Source organism: Pristis pectinata, chromosome 4 (genome assembly GCF_009764475.1).
Source record: "Pristis pectinata isolate sPriPec2 chromosome 4, sPriPec2.1.pri, whole genome shotgun sequence".
NCBI lineage: Eukaryota > Metazoa > Chordata > Chondrichthyes > Rhinopristiformes > Pristidae > Pristis > Pristis pectinata.
The window spans coordinates 113,215,625-113,233,031 of NC_067408.1; the positions used below are offsets into that span (position 1 = coordinate 113,215,625).

A 17,407-nucleotide genomic window follows, 5' to 3' on the forward strand; every position below is an offset into this window, starting at 1 on the left:
AATCCCATCTGCTTGCATATGGCCTATACCCCTCCTGTTCATGTGTCTGTCTAAATGCCTCTTAAACTTTGCTATCATACCCCCTTCCACCACCTCCCCCGGCAGTGCATTCCAGGCACTTATCACTGTAAAAATTTGCCTCGTAAATCTCCTTTAAAAATTTTCCCCTCTCACCTTAAGGATCTGTGCTCTAGCATTTAGAGCATAGAGTCATACAGCATGGAAACAGGTCCTTCAGCTGAACTGGTCCATGCTGACCAAGATTCCCACCTCATCTAGCCCCATTTGCTCGTGTTTGGCCCATATCCCTCTAAACCTTTCCTACCCACGTACCTGTCCAAGTGTCTTTTATATGTTGTTAATGAACCTGCCTCAACCTCTTCCTCTGGCAGCTCATTCCATATACTGACTACCCACTGGGTGAAAAAGTTGCCCCTCATGTTCCTATTAAATCTCTCTCCTCTCACCCTAAACCTATGCCCCCTAGTTCTTGAGTCCCCAACCCTGGGGAAAATGACTGAGCGTTCACCCTATCTATGGCCCTCATGATTTTGTGCACCTCCATAATACCACCCCTCATTCTCCTGCACACCAATAAAGTCCCAGCCTGCTCAACCTATCTCCATAACTTAGTCGCCCTTGTACCAGCAACATCCTCATAGATCTCCTCTGCACTCGTTTCAACTTAATGGCATCTTTCCTATAGCTGGGTGACCAAAACTGAACAAAATATTCCAAATGCAGCCTCACCAATATGTACAATTGCAACATCCCAACTTCTATACTGAAGGCCAGCGTGCCGAAGGCTGTCTTCATGAGCCTGTCTACCTGGGACACCACTTTCAGCGAACCATGTACTAATACTCTGAGGTCCCTCTGTTCTACAAACACTCCCCAGGGCCCTACAATTCACTGAAAGTCCTACCCTCATTTGTTTTCCCAAAATTCAACACTTTGCACTTATCTGAATAAAAACTCCATTTGCCATTCCTTAGCCCATTTACCCAGCTGATCAAGATCCCTCTGTAATTCCTGAAAACCATCTTCACCATCTATGACACCACCTATTTTAGTGTCACCTACAGCTTACAAACCAGGCCTTGTAGAGTCTTATTCAAATCACTAACATAGATGACAAATAGCAATGGGCCAAGCACTGAGCCCTGGGAACACCACTAATCAAGGCCTCCAGTGCGAAAAACAACTTTCTACCATCACCCTCTGCTTCCTACCATCAAGCTAATTGTGTATCCAATTGGCTAGCTCTCCCTGGATCCCATGCGATCCAACTTTCCATCACAGCCTAATAATGCAGAACCTTATCAAGGGCCTTACTGAAGTCCATATAGATGACATCTACTACCCTGCCCTCATTGACCTTCTTGGCTACTTCTTCAAAAGACTCAGATTTGTCATTCCTGTGATCTCCCATGCACACAGCAGTGCTGACTATCCCTAATCAATCCCTTAGCTTATATCTTATCCTTCAGAATCCCCTCTAGCAACTTACCTACCACAGATGTTAGGTTTACTGGTCTATAGTTTCCAGGTTTTCTTTGCAGCCTTTCTGAAATAAAGGTGCACCATTAGCCACCCTCCAGTCTTCCATCTTTGACATTTCCACCCTGGGGAAAAAAAGATTGACTACCTACCTTATCTATGCCTCTCAGTTTTATAAACTATCAGGTCACCCCTCAGCCTCTAACACTCCAGAGAAAACAGTCCAATTTTGTCCAACCTCTTATAGCTAATACTCCATAATCCAGGCAGCAATGTTATGGATTCAACAATGGATGCACAATCCATTAAATACATCAACATAAAAATGTAAGAAGTCCCATACATATATCCTTCTGGCCAAATCCTGCCAGTCTTGAGGTTTCATGTTGGAGGATTCGATTGGATCCTTTAAGCCATCAATCATATACTTTAAGTCTTGTTCAGGCTCAGGGAATCCTCTTGCTGAACCTGACCTATTTAGGGAGGTGTCAGATATACAGAGAGTCAATGTTGAATTTAACAGGACAAGGTGAAAGTTGATTTTTAAAATCAATGCTTGTTGCTCATTGAGCTTTCGTCACGTTGCAACCTCAATATAAATTAGTTCATTATTGTCACATGTACCGAGGTACAGTGGAAAAACTTGTTTTGCAGGCCATCCATACAGATCATTTCATTACAACAGTGCATTGAAGTAGTACAAGGGAAAACAACAACAGAATGTTACAGTTTCTGTCACAGTTACAGAGAAAGTGCAGTGCAGGTAGAACAATAAGGTGCAAGACTATAACAAGGTAAATTCTGAGGTCAAGACCTTCTTATCGTACTAGGGAACCATTCAATTGTCTTATAACAGCGGGACAGAAACTGTCCTTGAGCCTAGTGGAATGTGTTTTCAGGCTTTTGTATCTTCTGCCCGATGGGAGGGGGGAGAAGAGGGAAATATACAAACTAAATAGAGGAATATTTCTCAAAGGAAAAGGCAGGTGTGAGCTTTATCACCTGACCCATCATTTTAGACAGGGAAATAGTCAAGGCAGCATCATCAACATCTGCATCAGAAGGCCAGAAGAGGAAAATAACCTAGGGGTTCAGGATGCTTCTTTCAACATTCAGGGACATACACTAGTCCTTGTTGAGGGGTCAGCAGTGGAAAGACTGAGCAGCTTCAAGTTCCTTGGTGTCAACAACTCAGGATCTATCCTGAGCACAGCACTTTGATGCAATCACAAAGGCGGCACACCAGCAGCTCTACTTCATAAGGAGTTTGAGGAGACTTGGTATGCCACTAAAGACTCTTACACATTTCTATAGATGTACAGTGGAGAGCATTCTGACTGGTTGCATCACTGCCTGGTATGGAGGCTCCAATGCACAGGATCGCAAGAGGCTGGAGAGGGTTGTAGACTCAGCTCGCTCCATCATGGGTACAACCCTCCCCACCATCGAGGACATCGAGGTGGTGCCTCAAGAAGGTGGCATCCATCACTAAGGGCCCTCACCATCCAGGACGTGCCCACTTCTTGTTACTACCATCGTGCAGGAGGTACAGGAGCCTGAAGACCCACACTCAACGATTCAGGAACAGCTTCTTCCCCTCTGCCATCAGATTTCTGAACAGTCCATGACCACTACCTCATTATTCATTTTTTTTGCCCTATTTATTTTTTGTCTTTGCACTGTACTGCTGCCACAAAACAACAAATTTCACATCATATGTCAGTGATAATAAATCTGATTCTGATTAGATAGTTATTCACAAGATATTGATGCTAGCTTGTAATCTGAACCTGTCACCATTATAAAACTCAGATGAAATATGAAGGCTACTTACGGGAGGTAAATCCAACCTTTGTCATCAGATTTTGCATGTAGCTGAGGATAGAGTTTCAACTGTTTAATAAACTCTTCAAGTTTGGCAGGATTTTCTAAAAGGAGGAAGATAGAAACAAGTTTTAAAATGAGGGATGTCAATAACCAGTTGATCTGAACAAAATCAACTGCATGAAAGCATTATTTTGTACATTTAACAATTTTGAAATTTCAGGGAATTCAGGGCTAAGAACCAGCCCAAAAGAGATGAGTTCTGGTGTGGATCAGCCATATTTCTATTGAATGATTGTCTTGAGCAAATGAATAGCCTACTCCTATTTTCTTGTGGTCTTGGGGTGAAATGTCCTAAGACATTTCACAGGTGTACAATCAAACCAAGTGCTGGATCAAAGAGGGAAGTTTCTTGAAGGAAGAAAGGTAGAGAGATGGAGAGGTCTGGAGAAAAAAGTTCCAGAGTCTAGGAAGCAGAAAGCTTGGCTGCCAATGGTTAGAGTGTCAAAAACCCCAAGGCATTCTACATGTATGTGAAGAACAGGAGGATGACTAGAGGGTAGGACCACTCAAGGATAAAGGGGGAAATGTGCCTGAAGGCGGAGGAGGTAGGTGAGGTCCTTAATGAATACTTTATTTCAGTGTTCACCAGCGAGAGGGACTTTGATGAATGTGAGGTCAGCGTAGAACAGGCTAATGTTCTGGAGCATGTTGAGGTCAAGAAAGAGGTAGTGTTGGAGCATCTGAGAAACATCAGGATAGATAAGTGCCCAGGGCTGGATGGGATATACTCCAGGTTACTATGGGAGGCAAGGGAGGAGATTGCTGGGGCACTTACGATGATATTTGCATTCTCCCTGGCCACAGGATTGGTACTGGAGGATTGGAGGATGGCAAGTGTTGTTTTGTTGTTCAATAAAGATAAGAGAGATAATCCTGAGAATTATAGACCAGTGAGTCTTATGTCAGTGGTGGGCAAGCTATTGGAGGGGATTCTTCGGGACAGGATTTACGAGCATTTGGAAAAGCATAGTCTTATTAAGGATAGTCAGCATGGCTTTGTGAGGGGCAGGTGGTGCTTCACAAGCCTAATTGAGTTTTTTTTTTGAGGTGACAAAACAAATTGAATAAGGTAGAGCAGTGGGTGTGGTGTATATGGACTTTAGTAAGGCGTTTGATAAAGTTCCCCATGGTAGGCTCATCCAGAAACTCATGAGGCATAGGATCCATGGCAACTTGCTTGTGTTGATTCGGAATCGGCTTGCCCACAGAAGGCAGAGGGTGGTAGTAGATGGAGAATATTCTGCCTGGAGGTCAGTGACCAGTGGTGTTCCACAGGGATCTGTTCTGGGACCCCTGCTCTATGTTATTTTTATAAATGACTTGGATGAGGAAGTGGAGGGGTGGGTTGGTAAGTTTGCAGATGACACTAAGGTTGGTGGAGTTGGGCATAGAAGTGGCAGATGGAGTTCAATCTGGAAAAGTGTGAAGTGATGCACTTTGGAAGATCGAACTAAGGTGGAGTACAAGGTTAGTGGCAGGATTCTGAGCAGTGTGGAGGAACAGAGGGATATTGGGATCAAAGTCTATAGATCCCTCAAAGTTGCCGCGCAAATTGATAGGGTGGTTAAGAAGGCATATGGTGTGCTGGCCTTCATTAGTCAGGGGATTGTGTTCAAGAGCCATGAGGTAATGTTGCAGCTCTATAAAAAAACTGGTTAGACCACACTTGGGAGTATTGTGTTCAGTTCCGGTTACCTCGTTATAGAAAGGATGTGGAAGCATTAGAGAGGGTGCAGAGGAGATTTACCAGGATGCTGCCAGGATTGGAGAACATGTCTTATGAGGAAAGGTTGAGCAAGCTAGGGCTTTTCTCTTTGGAGAGACAAAGGATGAGAGGTGACTTGATAGAGGTGTACAAGATTATGAGGGGCATAGATAGCATGGACAGTCAGCACCTTTTCCCCAGGGCAGCAATGGTCAATACCAGAGGACATCTGTTTAAGGTGAATGGAGGAGAGTTCAGGGGTGATGTCAGAGGTAGGGTTTTTTTTTAAAATTACTAACACACAGAGTGGTGGGTGCCTGGAACACACTGCCAGTGGTGGTGATAGAGGGCTGATGTAATAGGGACATTTAAGAGACTCTTAAATAGGCACATAGATCTAAGAAAAATGGAGGGTTATGGGCTGTGTAGGAGGGAAGGGGTAGATTGATCATGGGGTAGGTGTTTATATAGATCAGCACAACATCATGGGCCAAAGGGCCCATACAGTGCTGTACTGTTCTCAATAAAAAGCACAGGACACAGGTTTAAAGTGAGAGGGGAAAGATTTAAAAGGGACTTGAGGGGAAACTTTTTCAGACAGAGGCTGGTGAGTATATGGAACAAGCTGCCAGAGGAAGTGTAGAGGCAAGTACAGTTACAGCGTTTAAAAGACATTTGGGCAGGTGCATGTATAAGGAAGGCTAAGGGCCCAACACAGTAATGGGACTACCTCAGGTAGACAGCATGGATGAGTTGGGCTGAAGGGCCTGTTCCCATGCTGTATAACTCTATGACAGAGGTGCAGAAGGCTACAAAATGATTTGAAAACAAGGGCAAGAATGTCGCGATGAGGACCTCAAAACTGACAGATTTTCGTAAAAGAAAATCTGAAACAACTACAGATGCTGGAAATCTGAAGTCAGAACCAAAAACGCTGGAAGCACTCAGCAGATCAGGCAGCATCTGTAGAGAGAAACAGCTAACAGTGCAGGTCAAAGACCCTTCATCAGAACAGAGAAAGAAAGCAAATTAGTCTAAGTGGCAGAGGAGCTGGGGGAGGGCGCTGCGTGGTCTAAAGGGAATGACTGTATTGGGGTGAGATGGTGGATGGGCTGAAGTGATGTCACATGCTGGTGAGGCCCAGGATTTGACCACAAAAATCAAAGTTGAAGCACTCACAACAACGTCCTCAAAGTTGAGAGAAAGATTCATCTCGCCTTTTTTGCCCACAGGGTGGTTGGAATCTGGAACGTACTGCGTGAGTGAGAGATGCAGGAAGGTACTCTCACAACAGTTAAGTAGTATCTAGATGAGCACTTGAATCACCGAAGCATAGAAGACTATGCTGGCAGATGGAATCAGTATGTATAGGTACTTGATGGTTGACATTGATATGGAGGGTCTTTATCTGTGCTGATTGAAATACTAAAGAAAGGCTAGATAATAAATTCAAAGACAAAAAGATAAGTGGAAGTCTTCTGATGTGAGCACACAGCAGTTCACAGTATTGATTAAAAAGGATAAAGAAAAGCAAAACTACTGAAGAAGTACATTTGCTGATTATCTCTGACAACTGATTGGAGTATAATTGCAACAAAAAATCATCCTGAATTGGCTGTGTTTGTTTTTTCCCTGGAGGAGGCTGATGGGAGACTTGATATAAAAGATTGTGAGAAGCATAGATAAGGTAAGATAGTCAAGATCTTTCTTCCCCCATGATAGGGGCATAGGTTTAAGGTGAGAGGAAGAAGCTGATATCTGGAGTGTGCTGCCAGAGGTGGTGGTGGAATCAGATACTTTACTACGTTCAAGAAGTATTTAGGCAGACACTTAAATAGGCACGGCATAGGAGATGGGCAGGCACAGTAGTGTAGCGGTTAGTGTAACGCTTTACAGCGCCAGCGACCTGGGTTCAATTCCAGCCGCTGCCTGTAAGGAGTTTGTACATTCTCCCCGTGTGTGTGGGTTTCCTCCAGGTGCTCCGGTTTCCTCCCACCTTCCAAAGACGTACGGGTTAGGAAGTTGTGGGCCATGCTATGTTGGCGCTGGAAGCGTGGCAACATTTGCAGGCTGCCCCCAGAACACTACGCAAAAGATGCATTTCACTGTGTTTCAATGTACACGTGACTAAAAGATATCTTATATGGTACTGGTGCGGACAAATGGTATTAGTGTAGGTCGGCAAATAGGTCACATGGACTTGGTCGGCCAAAGGGTCACTTTGTGCTGTACGACTGTGTAACACACTAGTCAAAGAGAAACATAGCACCTCTGTGGAAAGTTTAAAATTAGTTGAAGGTAAATGTTTAACCTAAAAGTTACTGTTGTTCTGCTAGTGAGATGTGTTGGCAAGGGACACCTTAACATTCCTGTATAAGAGTAACAATTAAAAGATAAACTGGCCCATCAGCCTGTTAGACAAAGCGCACCAGAATCACAGACACTGATTTAGGAGGTTCAGTTGCAATCCTCACCGCTCCCAGAAGATCCCATGCCGATAGTTCCACCGGTGTAGTAGACATAAACCTTGAGTTCTGACATTGCGAAGCAGTTCCTAGTTCGGCAGAGCCAGGCAGCACTTTGGACTGAGGGTTGAGGCAAGGAGCTGGGACCTGTGTGCTGATGTGTAGAAATGTTTGCGTCAGAATGCCAAATAATCTATTTTTTAACTACTAACTTACTGTTAGTAAATATTAAAAACAAAACATGCACAAAATAACACTTGCTCACACAGACATTTACTCACACGCATGCAGATAAAACACATGCACGCACACATAGATAAAAATAGACAAAGACACACACATGCACACATACACAGCATAGTTAACAACAGCGCACCCCTTCTTGATGAGGTTAAACGCATTCGATGCATCAGGAATGCCAAGAGACAATACCGGTTCAAAACAGAGTCCCAGACCAGCCGTCAGTTGAGGCAGGGCTTACACGCTATAATGGGCTACAAAACGAAGTCGGGCAGCATTGTCAACAACTGCGCATCCCTTCCTGATGAGCTTAATGCATTCTATGCACATTTTGAACAGAAGGGGAAAGGTGGCACCACCCACCCCGGTCAGGGACGAAAGATCAGTCTTCTGGAGCGTGAACCCAAGGAAAGCATCTGGCCCCAATGGTGTCCCTAGCCATGTGCTCAGATATTGTGCTGATCAGCTGGCAGGGTATTTGCAGACATATTTAACCTTTCTCTGCTTCAATCTGAGGTTCCCATTTGTTTTAAGAAGACCATCATCCTGGTACCAAAGGAAAACAAGGTAACGTGCCTTAATGACTACCGATCAGTGGCTCTGACATCCACCATCATGAAGTGCATTGAGAGGCTGGTCATGGCACACATCAACTCCAGCCTCCCAGACAACCTTGACCCACTGCAATTCACCTGCCACCGAAACAGGTCTGCAGTGGATGCCATCTCCCTGGCCCTACAATCATCTCTGGAGCATCTGGACAGTTAAAGACCCCTACGTTAGACTATTGTTTATTGACTACAGCTCTGCCTCCAATACTATAATGCCAAGCAAATTCATCACCAGATTCCGAGACCTGGGACTCAACATCTCCCTCTGCAACTGGATCCTTGACTTCCTGACCAACAGACCACAATCAGTGAGGATAGGCAGCAACACCTCCAGCATGATTATTCTCAACACTGGTGCCCCACAAGGCTGCGTCCTCAGCCCTCTACTCTACTCCCTATACACTCATGACTGTGTGGCCAGATTCTGCTCTAACTCCATCTACAAGTTTGCAGATGATACCACTGTAGTAGGCCGTATCTCAATGGAGTACAGGAAGGAGATAGAGAGCTTAGTGGCATGGTGTCATGACAACAACCTTTCCCTCAATGTCAGCAAAACAAAAGAGCTGGTCATTGACTTCAGGAAAGGGGACGGTGTACATGCACCTGTCTACATCAATGCTGCTGAGGTCGAGGGTTGAGATTTTCAAGTACTTTGGAGTGAACATCACCAATAGCCTGTCCTGGTCCAACCACGTTGACACTATGGCCAAGAAAGCACCTCTACTTCCTCAGGAGGCTAAAGAAATTTGGCATGTCCCCTTTGGCACTCACCAACTTTTACCAATGCACCACAGAAAGCATCCTACCTGGATGCATCTTGGCTTGGTATGGCAACTGCTCTGCCCAGGACCACAAGGAACTGCAGAGAATTGTGGACACAGCCCAGCACATCACAGAAACCAGCCTCCCCTCCGTGGATTCTGTCTATACCTCTCGCTGCCTTGGCGAAGCAGCCAGCATAATCAAAGACCCCACCCACCTGGGTCATTCTCTCTTCTCCCCTCTCATCAGGCAGAAGATACAGGACCCCGAGGTCACATACCACCAGGCTCAAGGGCAGTTTCTAACATAAGACTATTGAACGGTTCCCTTATACGATGAGATGGACTCTTGACCTCAATCTACCTTATGACCTTGCACCTTATTGTCTACCTGCAATACACTTCCCTATAGCTGTGACACTTTATTCTGTTATTATTTTTGCCCTGTACTACCTCAATGCACTGTGTAATGAATTGATCTGTACAAGCGGTATGCAAGACATGTTTTTCACTGTACCTTGGTACAAGTGACAATAATAAACCAATACATGCACATATACACAGATTATGGATAAATGTTGCAGCCAGGTTGCCCATAGCAAGGCCATATAGACCAGTGAGAGGAACAATCAGTTCTGTGTCTTCACCTCAATGGTAACAAATTAGGTTGGATGCTTAATCTTTCCACACTGGTCCCATCCTCATTTCTTCCATCCCACCTTTCCCTCTGAATTTCCTCGAGATCTAATTCCGGTTTCCCACTGATTACTCACCGGCCTCCCTTCCCAACCCTGATATGGTTACCAATCCTCTCCCCACAGCCACTACCCTCTCTCCTTCAAAACTAACCCATAATCCTTTTCTCCTCCAAGACTCGTACTCCCTTGGTTCCCTGTTAACATCTCGATTTTAAAATTCTCATCTTTGCTTTCCTTTCCATCTGTATAAACACAGATCCTTGTGGTTCCCCCAGTTTAATTTTTTCCAACATTGAGTCCAATGACTTTGTCTTAAGATGGTACCAGAGAGGAAACACTTTGCAGACAGCTCGCAGCAACATAGAACAGCACAGCACCGGCCCTTCAGCCTACAATGTTGTGCCAACCTATATAAACTTTATCCACATTCTATCTATCCCCCTCTCTACTTCACTGCCCCTAATCCTCTATTTTTATTTTATCCATGTGCCTATTTAAAAGTCTCTTAAATGTCCCTATTGCATCAGCCCCTACCACCTTTCCAAAAATCTGCCTCCCGATCTGCTCCTCAGTGTCCCAGTGGCATTTTGGGGGCTTATAGAATACTCCCAATAGAGTGGTTACTCCCTTCCTATTTCTGACTTCCACCCACACTGACTCAATCGACGATCCCACTATGATGTCCTCCCTTCCTGAAACTGTGGTACTATCCCTAATTAGCAATGCCATCTGTTTCCCTCCCAAGTTTCTTTTAGAGCATCTAACCCCTGGAATCTCAAGCAGCCATTCTCGCCCTTGCAACTGCCAAGTCTCTTTAATGGCCACAACATCATAATTCCATGTACTGACTCATGTTCGAAGTTCATCACCCTTATTCTTAAGGCTTCTCACATTAAAGTAGACAGATATCAACCCATTTAACTGACTGCATTTATGGCCTATGCCCTGCCTATCCTTTCTCACATTCTCTGTACACATCACATCTACTTCTGCACCAACTGATCCATCTTCTAACACTCTGGTTCCCATCCCCCTGCCAACCTAGTTTAAACCCTCCCCAACGGCTCTAGCAAACCTGCCCGCAAGGACATTGGTCCCTCTCAAGTTCGTGTAATCCATCCCTTCTATACAGGTTTTATCTACCCCAGATCCCAATGATCCACAAATCTGAACCCCTGCCCCAACTCTTCAGCCACTCATTAGTCTGCCATATCTTCCTATTCTTTCCCTCCCTGGCACATGGCACAGGCAGCAATCCAGAGATTACCACCCTTGAGGTCCTGCTTTTTAACTTCCTTCCTAACTCCCAATAGTCACTCTTCAGGATCTCATCCCTTATCTTACCCATGTCGTTGTGTACCACAACTTCTGGCTCTTCCCCCTCAAGAATACTGTGCACTCAATCTGAGGTGTCCCTGACCCTGGGGGACAACATACCATCCAGGTGTCTCGTTCTTGTCCACAGAATCTCCTGTCCATTCCCCTAACCAACAAATCCCAGTCACTATCACAATCCTCTTCCTACCCTCCCTTTCTGAGCCACAGAGCCAGGTTCTGTGCCAGAGACCCAGCTGCTGTGGCTCTCCACCAGTGATTCATTCCCCCCCCCACAACAGCATCCAAAATGATATACCAGTTATCCAGGGAAACACTCACCAGGGTATCCTGTACAGACTGCCTTTTCCTTCCCCCTCCCCTAACAGTCACCCAAACTATCTACATCCTACACCCTAGATGTAACTGCCTCCTGGTAGCTCCTGTCTATCATCTCCTCAGCTTCCCAAATGACCTGAAGTTCATCTAGCTGCAGCTCCAGCTCCCTAACGCAGTCTGTAAGGAGCTGCAGCTGGACGCACTTCCTGCAGGTGTAGTCCTCGGAGACACTGGAGGTCTCCCTGATTCCCATATCCTACAGGAGGAGTAGACTTCTGCCCTGACTGCCACTCTTCTATACAAAGAAAATTACAATAACAGAGAGAGAAAGAGAACCTACCAGAAGAAGCCTCCCAGAGACAAGAAATTCTGCAGATGCTGGAATCTGGAACAATACACAAAGTGCTGGAGGAACTCAGCAGGCCAGGCAGCATCTATGAAGGGAAATAAACAGTCAACCTTCAAGGGTCTCAGCCCAAAACAGCAACTGTTTATTTCCCTCAGTAGATGCTGCCTGACCTGCTGAGCTCCTCAAGCACCTTGTGTGTATTATTGCAAGAAACCTCTGCTCACCTACTCCGCCTCTTTACACCAAAGCTTCTCGAGCCTGAGCCCCAGCTCCCCACTCTAACACTGTCCACTCACACAATGGCTGCTCTGTTTGAGCCTAACTTCTTTTTATTGGCAGCTGCTGCCTAATTATCCAATTAGCTCATCAACAGGCCTGTCAACTCACCATAGCAACAAAAACGAGAGGCAACAAGAGGCAATATACTCTAAAGGGCAAGACCCTTAACAGTGTTGAAGAGCAGAGAGACCTTGGGGTGCAAGTCCATGGCTCACTGAAAGTGGCTACACAGGTGGACAGGGTGGTTAAGAAGGCTTATGGAATGCTTGCTTTCATTAATGGAGGTATTGAGTACAGGAGTCAAGAAGTTATGATGCATCTCTATAGAACTCTGGTTAGGCCGCATTTAGAGTATTGCGTGCAATTCTGGTCACCTCACTACAGGAAGGATGTTGAGGCTTTAGACAGGGCGCAGAGGAGGTTTACTCGGATGCTGCCTGGACTAGAGGTCATGTGCTATCAGGAGAGGCTGGACAAACTTGGGCTCTTTTCTCTGGAGTGGTGGAGGCTGAGGGGTGATCTGTTGGAAGTGTATAAAATGATGAGGGGCATAGATAGGGTGGACAAGCAATATCTTTTTCCCATTATTGAGCGATCCAATACCAGAGGGCGTACATTTAAGGTGAGAGGGCGTAGGTTCAGAACAGACGTGAGGGGTATGTTTCTCACGTGAATGAGAGGAAAATAGAAGGATATGGGCATTCTGTAGGAAGTAGTTATGTTGGCACAACATTGTGGGCCGAAGGGCCTGTTCTATGCTGTGTTGTTCTATGTAACTACGAAAACAGGCCTACCTTTTTAAACTGCTTTCCTACCATGGCAAACCAGACTCCCCACTCATGCTTCTATTACACAACAAGAACTACAAATGACCCCACCCACCCGGGACATTCTCTCTTCTCCCCTCTCCCATCAGGTAGAAGATACAGGAGCCTGAGGGCACGTACCACCAGACTTAAGGACAACTTCTACCCCACTGTGATAAGACTATTGAGCGGTTCCCTTATAGGATGAGATGGACTCTATCCTCACAATCTACCTTGTTGTAACCTTGCACTGCACTTTCTCTGTAGCTGTGACACTTTGTACTGTTATTGTTTTTACCTGTACTACCTCAATGCACTCTGTAACTGCAGTGTGTAATGAATTGATCTGTACGATCGGTATGCAAGACACATTTTTCACTGTACCTCGGTACAAGTGCCAATAATAAACCAATACCAATACAAAAATGTAGTTTCATACTCGAGATCTGACCTTTTAAATCTCAAAACTGCTGTGGAAACTACTGCAGTAAACAACGTACTTTTAAGCCATTAGGCTACCAGACAGAACCAGCAGACTCAGAACAGACCACCCAGAAAGTGAACACTGCAGCTGAGAACTGGGGAGGCCTCCATTTTCTTACGTTGTGGTGTGGGAGGGGCGAGGGCTCCAGGTCAGACTGAAGCACAGGGTCCTAAGGCCCGTTTGCTGTTCTCCACCCCTGCCACAGCATCCTCCTGTGCAGTCATTAGAAAACAAGGACCTCAGGGCAAGATTGCTTTATCAAAGTGACAAGAGGCACTGCTGTGTATTCTGTTTCACAGAGACGTGGCTCACCCCAACTCTCCTGACACAGCACTCCAGCCGGTGGGTTTTACGATCCAACGCGTGGACCAGACGGCAGCGTCAGGTAAGGAAAAATGTAGCGACGTCTGCTTTATTGATAAACTCGTTGTGATGCACGGATGTGGTGGTCATGTCCCATTCCCGCTCCCCCGACCTGGAACATCTGGCAGTAAAGTGCCGACCATTCTACTTTCCGTGGGAGTTCTCCGCCGTCATCCTGACTGCAGTCTACATCTCACCTCAGGCAGACATTACACTGGCACTTGAGGAACTGAGTGCTGTAATCAACAGCAACGAAGGGGCGTACCCCCACACCTGTCACATCGTGGCGGGAGACTTTAATCAGGCCAGCTTGAAGAAGTCTCTGCCTTGGTAGTGTAGCGATTAGCGTAACGCTTTACAGCGCCAGCGACCCAGGCTCAATTCCCGCTGCTGTCCGTAAGGAGTTTGTATGTTCTCCCCCTGCCTGCGTGGGTTTCCTCCGGGTGCTCCCGTTTCCTCCCACATTCCAAAGATGTACGGGTTAGGAAGTTGTGGGCGTGCTATGTTGGCGCCGGAAGAGTGGCGACACTTGCGGGCTGCCCCCAAAACACACTACACAAAAGATGCATTTCACTGTGTGTTTCAATGTACATGTGACTAATAAAGATATCTTATCTAACTACTATTGACACATCACCTGCAACACTAGAGGGCTCAACACACTCGACCACTGCTATACCACCATCAGGAACATGGACCACTCCATCCCTCGCCCGCACTTTGGTAAATCCGCCCACCTGGCTGTGCTTCTTCTGCCCGCGTACAGACAGAGACTGAAGAGCGCGGCACCAGTGAAGAGAACTATGAAGAACTGGACAGCAGAGGCAGAGGAGTGGATTTGGGATTGTTTCGAGTTGGTAGGACCTAAGTATTCATTTAGGTCCATGTAGACTTAAATGAATATGCCACAGTCATCACTGACTTCATAAGGACAAGCGCAGATGAGCGTGTACCTACAAAAACAGTCCGCGTCTTCCCCAACCAGAAGCCCTGGCTGAACCAGGAGATTCAAAATTTGCTGAGGGCTCGATCTGTGGAGTTTAGGGCTGGTGACCCAGAGTCATATAAGAAATCCAGGTAACTCGTCCATGCCAACTGTGTTGCCCAGCAAGCTAATCCCATCTGCCCGCGTTTGACCCATAGTCCTCTGAACCTCTCCTATCCATGGATTTATCTAGATGGCTTTTAAATGTTGCTAATGTGCCCGCCTCAACCACTATTTCTGGCAGCTCGTTCCAAATACGCACCACCCTTTGCGTGAAGAAGCTGCCCCTGATGTCCTTTTTAAATCTCTTGCCTCTGATCTTCAACCTATGCCCTCTTGTTTTTAGTACCCCCTCCCTGGGAAAAAGACTATGTGTTTTCACCCTGTCTATGCCCCTCATGATTTTATATACCTCTATCAGGTCACCCCTCAATCTCCTACTTTCTAGGAAATAAAATCCTAGTCTATGCAACCTCTCCTTGTAACTCAGGCCCCCAAGTTCAGGCAACATCCTGGTAATTCTTTTCTGTTTAACAATATCTTTCCTATAACAGGGTGACCAAAACTGTACACAATACTCCAAGTGTGGCCTCACCAACATCTTATATAACTGCAACATAACTTCCCAACTCCTGTACTCAGTGCCCTTATGGAAAACGCAGTGAATACGTAGATGATTTCATCACAAGATTAACTCTGGCTGTGCAGGAATGCAAATACAAGGACATCCAACCGAACAAATTCGAAGAAGCAATGCTTATCCAAGCATTGGTTATCGGAGTCTGTGACGAGAAGACACGTGAGAACCTCTTGTCTGAAAAGCACGATTTGTCCGGGGACAAAACGTGCTCCACAGCTCGTCACAGGGAGGAAGACAAGAGAGGCCTTGCACAGATTCATCCGACCCCAAAACCGGTTATTCAGACAGTCCTGGAGCGAGAGCCCCCTGCTGAAAGCGTCAGTGTTTGCCAGTGTTTGCAGACCTGCAGCTTCCAGTCAAAACCATGTCAGCCTTCACAGAGGTGCCATCGCTGTGGTGAACGTCATGTCCAAAGGTCCCACTGCAAGCATCAAAAGACCGTCTGCCAGTTCTGCCAGAAGGTAGGCACCTATCTTTGTTTTGCAAAGCAACGCGCCACGAGAAAGTCACAGAATTCGACCATCAACTCCACGCGAGGAGTCAGCATGCTGCAAAGAAGTGGACACTGTCTTCCAAAGCCATGAACTGGGCAACCAGAACCAGCCTCCATACTTGGATACGCTCACAGTGGACAACCGGCCGTAATGTGCCGGGCAGAAACTGGATTAAAAACATTCCATTGGTGCAATCCGACATCAATCGTACCAGGGGAAGCCCTGTATTGAATACTCTACTGCAAAAGCATCAGCGTGTATTCCAAGCAGAGGCTTTGGGTCAATACCGCGGTCCGGTGGCTAAGTTCAAATTTAAGGAGGACTGCCAGCCGAAGGTTTACAAGGCCTGCTCGGTGCCGTGTGCTGTGGGCCCCAAAGGGAGAAGAAGAACAAGACCGCCTACAGTGAGCAGATGTGACAGAGCCGGTGCAGTACTCAGAGTGGGTGGCTCCGATCGTGCCCGTCCTCAGGTCGGGTGGATCAGTGCACATCTGTGGCAACTACAGACTGACTGCAAACCCTACGACAAGACCGAACGCGTACCCACTGCCACAGATCGAGGACTTGTATGCATCCCCGTCAGGAGGCCAACACTTCTTAACGCTAGACTTGAAACACACCTACGATCAGGTCACCCTGGACAAAGACTCTCGGGATGTTACAACAATCAATACATAGAGGCCTGTTTCAGTACAAGTGGCTGCCATTTGGAGTGTTCTGCCCCTGGGATATTCCAATGCCTTATTGATAATTTAGTGAAGGATATTCCTCAAGTCTGTGCTTATCTTGATATCTTAGTAACCAGCACATCAGAGTCCCATCATCTTGAGACACTGGACAGAGTACTTTCCCGTTTAGAGGAAGCCGGCTTTATCTAAAGGAAAAATACACATTTTTGGCCAACTCATTTGACTACCTGGGCTTCAGAGTCAACTAAACAGGTGTCCATCCACAGGAGCACAAAATCAAAGCCTTAAAAGAGGCTCCACATCCACAAAACGTGACGCAGTTACGCTCGTTTCTGGGACTAGTCAGTTCTTAAATCAATCGGCTACAGTGTTAGACCCCCTACACCGACTACTTCAGAAGGATCAACACTGGGAAGGGTCGTGAGTTGAGCAACAGGCATTTGAACAAATAAAAACCGACCTCAGTTCTTTGTCCGTGTTGGTACATCATGATCCAGAGAAACCTATAGTCATGAAATGTGACACCTTGCCATGTGGGGTTGGGGCCGTCCTCCCTCATCGAATGCCTTGCGGAACAGAGGTGCCTATTGCATTTGCTTCAAGGGCAATGTCTCAGGTGGAGATGAATTATTCAAGGCTCGACTGAGGAGCCCTAGCTATTATGTTTGGCACCAAGAGCTTTCATTTACACATACTTGGGTGGCCTCTCGAAATCCACACAGATCATAAGCCTCTGCTAAGTTTAATGGAGAAGGCACGAGGTATCCAACAAATGTCATCACTGAGAATACAACG

At 46.2% G+C, this 17,407-nt stretch overlaps 1 protein-coding gene across 2 annotated transcripts in view; it reads right to left on the minus strand.

The window, feature by feature from the left end:
- Positions 1–13,546, minus strand: part of LOC127570046 (L-asparaginase 1-like) — a 33,701-nt gene extending 20,155 nt beyond the window's left edge. Inside the window, exons 1-4 of one of the 2 annotated variants that reach the window (XM_052015281.1) lie at positions 13,409–13,546; positions 7,567–7,711; positions 3,335–3,428; positions 1,844–1,973 (exon numbers count right to left, since the gene is read on the minus strand). In XM_052015281.1, coding sequence (XP_051871241.1) covers positions 1,844–1,973; positions 3,335–3,428; positions 7,567–7,633 — 291 coding nt within the window. In that variant the 5' untranslated portion in view covers positions 7,634–7,711; positions 13,409–13,546. The remainder of the gene's footprint in view (positions 1–1,843; positions 1,974–3,334; positions 3,429–7,566; positions 7,712–13,408) is intronic. The other variant, XM_052015280.1, reaches the window with a different exon arrangement.
- Between the last annotated feature and the right edge of the window lie 3,861 nt (positions 13,547–17,407).